The sequence below is a fragment of the Arachis ipaensis genome, chromosome B7, assembly GCF_059453495.1.
Source record: "Arachis ipaensis isolate K30076 ecotype BB chromosome B7, ASM5945349v1, whole genome shotgun sequence".
Classification (NCBI taxonomy): Eukaryota; Viridiplantae; Streptophyta; class Magnoliopsida; order Fabales; family Fabaceae; genus Arachis; species Arachis ipaensis.
The window spans coordinates 17,227,275-17,239,065 of record NC_142442.1 but is presented as its reverse complement, the minus strand read 5'-3'; the positions used below and the strand labels follow the sequence as shown (position 1 = coordinate 17,239,065).

The 11,791-nt window shown below is 36.5% G+C and overlaps 2 protein-coding genes across 3 annotated transcripts; one reads left to right on the top strand and one right to left on the bottom strand.

Annotated features, from left to right (window-relative positions):
* Positions 1–5,267: 5,267 nt before the first annotated feature.
* LOC148550465 (uncharacterized) lies at positions 5,268–9,603 on the bottom strand. 2 transcript variants are annotated; one of them, XM_088495151.1, is made up of 4 exons: positions 9,419–9,603; positions 8,814–8,938; positions 8,660–8,744; positions 5,268–5,655 (listed from the first exon to the last, which is right to left on the bottom strand). In XM_088495151.1, exons 1-4 carry the CDS (start codon positions 9,533–9,535, stop codon positions 5,380–5,382), a joined length of 603 nt encoding a protein of 200 aa, XP_088351277.1. In that variant the 5' UTR covers positions 9,536–9,603; the 3' UTR covers positions 5,268–5,379. The 2 variants fall into 2 exon arrangements, 1 of the variants encoding a protein (XP_088351277.1); XR_015892449.1 differs by lacking the exons at positions 5,268–5,655; positions 9,419–9,603 and adding an exon at positions 7,321–7,391 and having other exon boundaries at positions 8,660–8,928.
* Positions 9,393–11,573, top strand: LOC107609796 (Pmr5/Cas1p GDSL/SGNH-like acyl-esterase family protein). Its single transcript, XM_016311824.3, has one exon. It carries the CDS (start codon positions 10,105–10,107, stop codon positions 11,224–11,226), a length of 1,122 nt encoding a protein of 373 aa, XP_016167310.1. The 5' UTR covers positions 9,393–10,104; the 3' UTR covers positions 11,227–11,573.
* The last annotated feature ends 218 nt before the right edge of the window (positions 11,574–11,791 follow it).

Sequence of the window (11,791 nt, the reverse complement as noted above, 5' to 3'; positions counted from 1 at the left end):
ATCCCCGGCAACGGCGTCAAAAACTTGATGAGGAAAAATCGATTCCACACAAACTAACCGGCAAGTATACCGGGTCGCATCAAGTAGTAAAACTCACGAGAGTGAGGTCGATCCCACAAGGATTGATAGATCAAGAAACTTTAGTTGGGTGATAAATTTAGTTAAGCTGACAGTTGATAATTTGATTGAAAAGTGACTAACAGAATGCAAATTGCTGGAAAAGTAAAGTACAGAATGTAAAGAGCTTGGAAAGTAAATGGCAGGAAGCTTAAATAACTGAAACGTAGAGTGCAAGAAATTAAAAGGACTGAATCTTAAATTGCAAGGAATGTAAATAGCTGAATCTTAAAGTGCAGGAAAGTAGAAGTACAGAAACTTAAATGGCAAAGAAACTTAAATTGCATGAATTATAAAGGAAATTGGGTGCTGGAACTCAAAATAGAAATGAACAATTCAAATTGAAGTGAAATCAGAGAGATCTAAAATGTAGAAAATCAAAGAAAACAATTCATCAGGGATTGGAGATATCATAATCCATCATGAACCAATTGAGTCTCAACTCCTTTCTCAATCATATGAGTAGATCTATGGCGGATTGAAATTGATTGGATCCCAATTCCATGGCAATCCAATCTCTCTAATCACAATCAATCTTGCCAATTCCTTGATTTAATTGTCATGAGAAGAGTTAGAGAACATTCTCTTATCCATAAGCCACACAAATTCTCAAGATCTCAAGTCCTCCTGAATAGTGTTGATCAAGAGAATTGTGAAGGATAGAGCTTCAATTCTAATGTAGGTGATTCCCCTTCTGAGGCTCACACCCACATTCAATTGAATTAAACCCCCTTCCGAAGTGAATGATTCACAATCAAAACAGAAGATATCATATAGCTACCCAAACGGATTGAGAAAAAGAAGAATTTCATTGATTCATAATGATTACAATAGAGCTCCTCCCCCTAATGAATCTGGGGTTTAGTTTATCATTGCTCAAATCAAAACAGAAGACAGAAGAATTGTAGGAAAGTGTAGAAAAGGAAATACAAAGAAAATTTGTGCAGAATTCCCCAATTGGGGTCTCTGCCTTACTGGCCTTCCAGATCTGCCAGCCAGCCTCCTTAATGAATCAAATTCTCCTCTATTTATACACTTTCCAATTCAGTCATCAAGTACTTGGAGTGGGCTTTTTGTCCTTTGTTGAAGTGGGTCAGAAAAAGTCTGTATTGGTGCTTCAATTAAGCTTCAGGAGAACGTAGCGTTCTCAAAGAGAGAGTAGCGCTCAGGCACCCACGCGTACGCGTCTTCCACGCGTGCACGTCGTTCTTCATTTTTGCACTATCAACGCGTACGCATCACTTACGCGTACACGTCGTTTCTCTCTGTAGCCCATGTCACGCATACGCGTGATGCACGCCCACGCATCCCCTGGTAGCGTTCACTTTGAGAACGTAGTGTTCTTGCCAAGAACGCTCCCCACGCGTACGCATCACCTACGCGTACGCGTGGCCTTCAAAATTGCCACTTCCACGCTTCTGCCTGGTTCACACGTTCACGTGATTCTTCTCAAACACCACTCCCACGCGTACGCGTCAGGCACGCGTACGTGTCGGTAGCAAATTTTCAATCCAAATTTTGAAAGTGTCGCAGGCGCTCATTGGTGGAGAACGTAGCGCTCTTTTGTAATGAACGTTAATCACACCCACGCGTACGCGTCATGCACGCGTACGCGTGGATCTTCCAAAATCCTTATTCTACGCGTGTGCGTCGCTAGAGAACGTAGCGCTCTTCAAACGAACGTAGCGTTCCTCTGCCCTGCTTCTTTCTCTGTTTTTTCCTTGCATCTTTTTATCTGTCATCAATCAAACATGCAATCAAAGCCTTGCTAAAATCATAAAATTTTGCATCATTCATAATAATCAAATAAATCTTGAATAAATCTCATGATAATGCATAAAATTAACAATGTTTGATTGAATCAAGACAATCATGAAATTCTCATTCAAACCCTTACTTATTGCCCTAAAAATGCATGAAAACTAAGTAAAAATGACTAAAAAAGGCTTGTGAAACTAGCCTAAGATGACTTGTCATCACATATATGTGTATTATCTTTGAACATCCATATTGTTCCTTGAAGAGGGAAAAATTGGTGGCATCCATGTTTGATACTCTGTTACTGAAGACGAGGGTACTGATGGACTCACCTTTGTATCAAATCAGATTGAATGGAGTTACTAGATCAAGTCACCCTTTTCAAATGTTTTTCCATGTAATTAATGTACAACTATTATAATTGTAAGATGTTCGAATGTAAAGATGTGATAACTCAGCAATTTAAGTTGTAGTGTGACCTTTGAATTGAAATAGGCAAGCGACAAATTGTATAAATTTTTTTAAATATAAAATGAGTACATGTTTCAGTATGTGTATACACTTATTTTTAGTCAAATTCGCATGTATGATGCATTTTATTGCTGAAGAAAGTTGTTAGTTGTGATAGCTGAAATAGTTAATCTAGTTTAGTTAAATCATTTCTGAGAAGTTAGTTAGATGGCCATGGGAGTTATGACACCAAAAATACAGACCATGGGAGTTAGGATACCAAAAATATTGTACTAAACCAACAAAACCTACTCAATTCAGACCAAAATAAAGGCAATACCACACTACTAAAAATATTGTACTAAGCCAACAAAACATATTCAATACAGACCAAGATAAAGGCAATACCAAAATATACAGCCAAATGTATACCAAATATAAGTTTGTACGTTAAACCATGTAAAATATAACCATCTCACAAAATAAGCTATCCCTATAGTGAAAAACTTAATACCCTAAGCCAAATCCATATAACAAGTGTCGATTGATAAACCACTATTTTATGGTTTATCTTGTGTTTAATTGAGTGGTTTTTATCAATTCTTTACTCACTTATTCATATAAATTGCATGGTTTTATATTTTCTTTCCTAATTTTGTTCTATAATTGGAAACTTGCTTCCCAAATTACCAAAAATTAATTCCCCTTTACCATTCGATGCCGTGATATGTGTGTTAAGTGATTTCAGGGTTTATAAGGCAGGAATGGTTTAGAGGATGGAAAGGAAGCATGCAAAAGTGGAAGGAATACAAGAAACTGAAGGAACTGCTAAAGCTGTCCAGCCTGACCTCCGGTACTAAATCGACCATAACTTGAGCTACAGAGGTCCAAATGAGGCGGTTCTAGTTACGTTGGAAAGCTAACATCCGGGGCTTCGCAATGATATATAATTTACCATATCTTCCCCAAAGATAAGCGATGCGCACGCGTGAATCACGCGCACATGTGACCTGGCAAAAATCCAATCCACACTCACGTGTGGACGACGCTCACGCGTGACTTTGTCGCGTGCTGGACGTATCAGAAATTGTTGAGGGCGATTTCTGGGCTATTTTTTGACCCATTTTTCGGCCCAGAAAACACATATTAGAGGCTATAAAGTGGGGGAATCAATCAATTTATTAATACAACATTCATAACTCACAATCTTAGGTTTTAGATGTAGTTTTCTAGAGAGAGAGGCTCTCTCCTCTCTCTTAGGATTTAGGATTTATAATTTCTCTTAATTTTAGGATTTCTTCTTCTCAATTCCAGGTTCAATGTTCATTTAAATTATTAATTCAAAGAGTACTTTTCCATTTAAATCTATTATCTGTTTAATTATTTCCAATTGAATTTTAATTACCATGTTCCCTTTTATTATTTTCAAGACATTTTTATTCGAGTAGATTTTTTTCTTTTGGCTTTGGTTGAGTAATTGGTAACACTTGAGTTGTTAAACTCAGTTGTTAATCAAAAATTAGAATTTGCTAATTGATTTGGATCCCTCTAAAGCTAGTATTTCCATAGGAGTTGACTAGGACTTGAGGAATCAAATTAATTAGTCCACTTGACTTTCCTTTATTTAGTAAGGGTTAACTAAGTGGGAGTAAAAGCCAATTTTCATCACACCTGATAAGGATAAGTAGGATGGGATTTTCAGTTCTCATACATTGCCAAGAGTTTTTCTAGTTATTAATTTACTTCCTTGCCAATTTATTTCCTTGTTCCCTATTTCAAAAACCCCAAAAAGATACAATTTCATAACCAATAATAAATCATACTTCCCTGCAATTCCTTGAGAGACGACCCGAGGTTTCAATACTTCGGTTATCAATTTTATTAGGGGTTTGTTACTTGTGACAACCAAAACTTTTGTACAAAAGGATTTTAGTTGGTTTAGAAACTATACCTACAACGTGATTATTTTTATAAAATTTTAGACCACACAAAAGTCCGTTCGTCATTGATCAACAGTCAACTTCAGATAATGGAACGCAGAAGGACAATTTTCTGTGAATCTGACAAGCCCCAGAAGTGTGCATACACATTCGGACTCTCAGCAAACTTCAGAACTGCCTTCACCACCTCTTCATCATCGAACCCAAGCTGTGTAAGCTTCTCACCGACCTTAAACTTCTCGTTCACACAAACAATGACATCAGCAAGTAGTTGGGCATTCTTTCTTTGGTCAGCAGAAGATTGCTGGATATGGTTAGCCATCCTTTCTAAAAGATCATCTTGCTTTCTCTTCCTCTCATATCGCTTTGTGCTTCCTCCACTCGCGCTAGCTTCAGAATGTGAGGCTTGTTCTTGCACTGCTGGCCCTCTGTTGATGTCTGGTTGTGGAGACATCTCAGAGTCATCAAATCCAATTGTAGTGTCTTCGGTCTCTTCATTAATCTGTTTCTCCGCATCAAAGCCACTAACTGCACCTACTCCCGTGGCTCTATCCCTACCAAATATACCCTCCAGCTGGTGAAACAGAGGAAAAGGCTTGCCAGGACTATAGAACTTAGTTGGATATGCCTATGAAATTATAAACCGAATTTAACAAACATCTCTAGGCAAAATATTCCAATGTTACCAAAACAAATACACATACAAATTTGACCAATTTCATTTTTTGACCACTTATACTTTCACCAATTATTTCTTATTTTTAATAATAACACAGCTATAGTTACAAATTAGTTATATTAATCAAGTTCCAAATAATTTAATAATGACACAGGTCCAACTAGCTAGATTAATCAATCTCTCTCACCATTCCCACACAGCAACAACAGCATGAAAGGGAAATAGAACAAAAGAACTTTCAAAATTAACATGAATAAACAACTCAATTTCTGCTAGCTATTTATCCCAATCCTCTTCTTATAAACATCACCATTTCTTGTCATTGTAATTAAAAGGGTACCAAATGCTTATATGCTTTAATAAAAACTAAAAAATATGAATCACACTCACTTTCAACCATGCATCAAGGACATCTTTGTTGTCAATCTCGACACATTATTTTTCATGATTCCAGCCAAATTCACTGCATCCAAGCATGTCAGCAGCGTACTGATACTTCTCCTTCAACCGCTTATGCTTATTCTTGTAGTGTTTCGCAGTTAGGGTACACCCGGAAAAGGCCTCCAACATCTTCAGAGCTAGTTTCTCAAATGTTCCGGGTTTGAATTGACCACAATCAGCCCTCTGACCATCTACCACAAACTCCTCCATGAAGTCAACAAAAGCATTAGTCTCTTCATCAGTCCACATGCGTTTGTTGTCCATTTTTACCTACCAAAATTAAGATAATTAACCTTGTGCAAAATTAAAATAAATTAACACAAATTAACAAAATTAAAATAAATTAATGAAATTAACATAAATTAACAAAAAATAAATTAACAAAATTAACATAAATTAACACAAATAACCACAAATAAACCAAAACCCACAAGTCATGGCATAGGCAAATACAAATATTTCACCCTAAACCACAAACAACTAGTTGCTATTATAAATAAAAGGTTGCTGTTACAATGTTTCCCTTTACAACAAGTCTTACAAATTAAAATGGTGATATTACAATGTTCACTACTTAATCGATTACAATGTTCATTATTCTGCTCAAACACAAATTAAGCTATTTCTACTCCATACGACTTGTTCGTCACTCTTCATACATTTCAGTTGCTATGTTGTCACGTCAGTGTGTCCACTCGTTCGTGTTTTCAACCACATCAATCATTCCGTCCTATGCTTCATCTCCATCAGGCATAAATTCATCCAATATGCTACCTTGCTCCTTTGGATCTATATCCATACTCTTTCGAATAAAATTTTGTAGCAAACAATAAGCAATAATTATTTGAGTTTGTGTCTTTAGAGGGTAAAAGCTAGGGCTTCTTAAGATTGACCACCTCTTCTTCAGCAAACCAAAGCATCGCTCAATAATATTCCTAGCAGAAGAATGAACCCTATTAAAATATTCTTGGTAATTGCGAGGTGCACGTACTCCTTGGGCCCACTCTCTAATATGATATCGAGTGCCTCTATACGGTGCTAGAAACCCAGGCCATTTGTGTAACCAGCATCAACTAAATAGTAATTACCTATAGACAAGTAATGCAAACAACGTAAGCCTAACTATCGTGAACTCCAGCTATATGTATAGGCTTAAATCCAAAGATGACATAATTACCGTGGGGTATCTTAAGACTATTACGACGAGTTATTGCATCTCGAAGTATCCGTGAATCAGGTGACGATCCCTCCCATCCACTGAGTACATAAACAAAACCCATCTCCCGGTTACACACTTCTAAGACATTGGTGCATATTTTACCCTTTCTTGTTCGATATCTTGCCTTTTCAGACTCAGAGACTGTCACCTCTATATAAGTGCCATCTAATGCTCCCAAGCAACCCTATCATCCATAGAAAGTTATGATACTCAGATATAGAATTCTTCAAGTAAAAAAAAATCATACACAACATTGAATAAGCTCTACCTTAAACCTTCTCCATGTGGGGTCAAGACAATCCTCTTCAACTGATGTAGCCTTGGCAAACAAAATGCTTTGAATACGTATAACGGCCTTTAAAACTTTATTGAAATACTTACTAACTGTTTCTCCGGACCTACAAAATCTAACCTACAGACTACGATTTTTTTTGTGATGCGCTAAGATAATTAAGAAAGTTGCAACCTGCTCCGGCAAGCTTACATGACCATCCTCTTTAAGTCCTCCTTGAACTTCGAGCAACTCACACAAATTAGCAAAGGAATTTGTGTTCATTCTCAACTTCCAGATATAATTCCTATCACCCTCACCAACAATACGCTCTAAAGCCTCACGTCTAATTCTACTATTCATTCTTCCGCCTAACGACAGTTGGCCACTACTTCTATCCCTAAAGTAAACAAATAACGTAAGCACAAAGAACAATATCAAATCTTCATGCTTGGATCTCATCTCTTCATAAAAACACACGCAACGCTTAATAATTTTCGACCGCTCCATTTCTTCCTAGCAAAGTCATTACATTAAAAAAACGCATAAATATTCAAATAAATCTGACACTTCTTCATGCAAAATCTGCTATATCTTCTTAAAACCAAAAACAAGAATAAGAAACTGGAATCAAAAGACATGTAACTCTATTTACTTCTCTAAATAGGAAATACAATAGAAACATAATAAAAATGATAATATCAATTTTTCTCTCTCATTTCATATACTGAAAGTTACTTTTTTAGGTACTTTAAGCACATCAAACTCTTCCAAAAGGAAAAAAAGAAGATTTGATAATTAAAATGTGAAGTAGTTCACACTTGACACAAATAACTATGCTGTCATTATCACCTAAGCTATATCAAGCATATTTATATGATTTCAGGTACATTCAACAATTTCATTTACCAGTTTAGAGAACAAACATTCTTCCACTCAACTAGATATGTTAAGAATTGTAGCCTACCTAGCAATAGTTCTAATATATAAACCAAATGTTATTTGTGTATGTTAAATAAGTTTTATATTTATGGACAACGAAAATATCACTCCTACTTTTGTGCTAGTCATCAATAGAGGGGCTAATGGTTGGGTAATTGAGTTTGGTTTTATATAGAAACTGCACCTATTGAGGTATGAAGCTGCACTAATCCATAACTATTATAAGAAACCAAACATAGACCTGGAAACTTATTAAAATGGGTTCTAATTGGCTAATTAATTTCATTCTAATTAAAGACATGGTGCATTAAATAAATAAATATTATATCCAATTGAGTTAGGCTAATGAGAGCTCTGTGCAGACATGGAACAATAGTAGTCGCAGACATGAAAAAATTGGAAAAAAAAAGTATAATCCAGAATGAAATCAACAAATAGATGTAGTTAAGCTAATGAATTGAGTAATGATTCAATTAGTGGCACTTAAAAGGAAGTAAACATCATAAACTCATTAATTATAAAGCTGAAATAAATGGGTTAGTTAGGTCACGAACAAATTCACATCAGGCAAAGAATTTCTTCAACTTCAATGCTACTACTTCAGACCATTAACAAAAATAATTACAAACTAAGCAAAGAGGTTCTGAGTACAAATACACCTTTCAAATACAAACAAATTTGATTTAAGCATTACAAAAATAATGGTTAAATCCACATATCAAATTGATTATCACAAGAAGAGAAAAGTCCCAATGCTAGGTCACGAACAAATCCAAAGATTAAGGCACGACGGAAAAGATGAAAGGAATCAGTAAATTAAACAACATTTGTATAAAACTAACCTGGGTCAGAGCAGTTCGGACGAGGAGTTGATGGTTGAGGTGGACATCAATCGGAGAGAGGCGGCAGCTTCGTTCTTCGATTTTCCTGTGAATGAGAAAAAGAGGAGATGAGAAGATGGGGGCTACGAAGATTAACTCTCAAGCGGCAAATCACTTAGCTGGCGGTGGCGAAGCCAGCGGTGACGCGGTGGCTGTTCTTGAAGAAGAATGCTTGAGCGGCTGCAGTGGCTGTTCCGAAGAAGAATGAGAAGATGAATCACGAGGGTTGATCAAGAAGCCCTGATTTACATTAAGGGTAATTTTGAAATTATAAAATTAGAATGGGGCAATTTAGGTACAAATTATAATTAAAATTTTTGTCTCCGTCTTTAAATTTTTCTGTCTCCAGTGTCCCTACTTTTTGGAGGTACTGAAATACTGAAATTTTGAAGACAGAGACAGAAATCTAAGTACCAGTCTGTAGCTCAACAAATATAATACTGAGTCTCTGCAAACAAACGCTACCTTAAAGAGTATATGATAAGATATCACACTCTAAATTCTTTGCCAATGAATTATATCTTAAATGGTATAATCTCCTTATATTCACTTAAAACGGCGCAGGTTCGAGTCTCCCTATCTTTAGTTAAAAATTAAAAAAAAAAAAAAAAACCTTGTATAATCACTCGCTGTTAGAGCATATTCATTCCAGAATCCACTATAACATGTTAAACAATTTAGAATCTACTAACCTTTTTAAATTTTAAGTATCATGCTTACATAAATGAATTTAGATTGTAGGGAATGAAAGATTATTGGTAGTGGCGGTGGTAACCGGGAAGGCACCAAACACTGGAACACAGCCTGTGAAAAAAATATCAGAAAATTCCACAACATATGTTGAGACTAAAAGCCAAAGCAGATGCGGAACATGACACACAACAACAACAATAACAATACTCTTCTTAATCATTGGCACCGGCTCTTCAAATCTGATGCTGCTTCCTGTAAGATTCTTAAACAAATCCCATTTCCATCAATCCGTTCCCACATTTTTTTTCTTTCCCTATTACCTATTTGAGTCCAATTGAATCGAATTGAATTGAATCCCTCTGTTGCTGTTATCACGTTCCCATCACCACCATCCAAAAGAAAAGGGGAAAAAATCGTTTTTTTTTTTTTTTAAAAATTGCATCAACCTTCGTTCACAAGCTATTAAATCACCCCACCAACTTTCTCCCTTATCCCTTTCTCTGATTGCAGAAAAAGTTTCGTTTTTTCCCCTTCAGATCTCCGAATTTCCACACGGGTTGCAAAAAAAAAAAAAAATTGGCAACTCACTTCTCTGTAAGAACCAAGAACAATCTTTTTTTTCCTCTTTTGCAACCAATGGTTCTTCCGATGCAGCGAAAACATACATAGATGTGAATTTTCAGAGTGATCCAAAGAAGAAGAAAGAAGGGGAAATGTTAGGTGCAGTGCAGTTGGGGTTGTTAGCAGCGTGTGTTGTGCTCTTTGTTCCTATGGGTATGGCTGGTTGGCACCTTAGCCGCAACAAGGTTCTTTTCTTCAGTGGCGCACTCTTCATCACTCTAGCAGTTGGGGTTCACTTAACCCCTTATTTCCCTTCGGTTTCTGATTTTGTTACTTCAGTTTCTTCTTCTTCTTCTGGTGATGGTGTTGTTCTTGTGGATGATAATGACCGTGGTTCTTGTGTTTCATTCTTGCACGAGATTGATTGGGAGGTCAAGCCAAGCATGGACTTTGACCCTTTGGTTCACAAGAACTCTGTGAACTACAACAAGTCTTGGTCTTGGAGGAGATCGAGTGCTGTTGAATCCTGTGAGTTTCAGAGGCTGAAAAGGCACCATGTCTCTGATTTGCTTAATGGTTCTTGGGTCATGGTTGCTGGTGATTCCCAAGCTAGATTCTTTACAATGGCTTTGCTTGGTTTGGTATTGGATTCTGAGCGTATGGAATCTGTTAGAGAATCTTTATTCAAGAGGCATAGCAATTACCATGTTCTGGTTGCTGAAATGGGCATGAAATTGGATTTTATTTGGGCACCTTATACTACAAATTTGACCGATTTGGTTATGGAGTTTAAGGAGAATCATGTGTATCCTGATCTTTTGGTTATGGGTTCTGGTCTTTGGCACATGTTGCATATCAACAATGCTTCAGAATATGGTGTTGAGTTAAGAGTTTTGAGGAGTTCCGTGGCATCTCTATTGCCTATATCCCCGGAATTCGGCTCTGACGGGCCAGTAACCGGCTCTGTATCAGTCCGATCGCCGCACTTGTTTTGGCTCGGCATGCCTACTCTGGTGAACTCAATGTTGAACACACAGGAGAAGAAGGAGAAGATGACTGATCTAGCGAGAGTTGAGTATGAGAGAGAGGTTGAGAGGAGCAACATTTTGAGGAAATTCGGGGGGCCATTTCAGCTTCTTGATATGGGATCCTTGAGTTGGAATTGTGGGAACAAGTGTACAGATGATGGTATGCATTATGATTTAGTAGTTTATGAAGCTGCGGTTCATATCTTGTTGAATGCATTGCTTATTGAATCTAATCAGAAGCTATGATGATGAAGTTTGTAGCATTGGTGTGCTCATTCTTCTTCTTCTTCCCTTGTTTGGGACATACACGGTAGGATACTTTTAAAGATTTTGATTAATAGAAGTTAAGTTCTCTTCCAAGTATAGCTTGCAAATTCTTACTAGGTTTTGTCCAGGGCCTTCGATTCAATTTAGTTTAGAGTTATTTGTCACAAAAGAAGTCACATTTGAAATTCTTTTTTCTTTACTTTCCTTATCTTGTTTCAATGTATGCTAACAGCTCATAAATTAGCCTCTTAAGTTAGACACACTGATTTCTGTACAAACAGTTTCTACTTTTAACTACAATATATAAATGGGATTCATTTCTACAAGAAGAATGTAGTTCAATCATAGGGTATGGTCTTTTATATTTGTTACTTTCTTGTATCTGGCTTTATTGTTGAGACAGTTTAATGTATTGCAGATTTACCAAGGAGAATTGAGATCAACCATGAAACCATTTTCCCATGGATTAGAATTAGAAAGATTATTAATTTATCTACTATGATTTCTTATTTCTAAAAGAAAACCATTCTCAGTCTCGGATTTA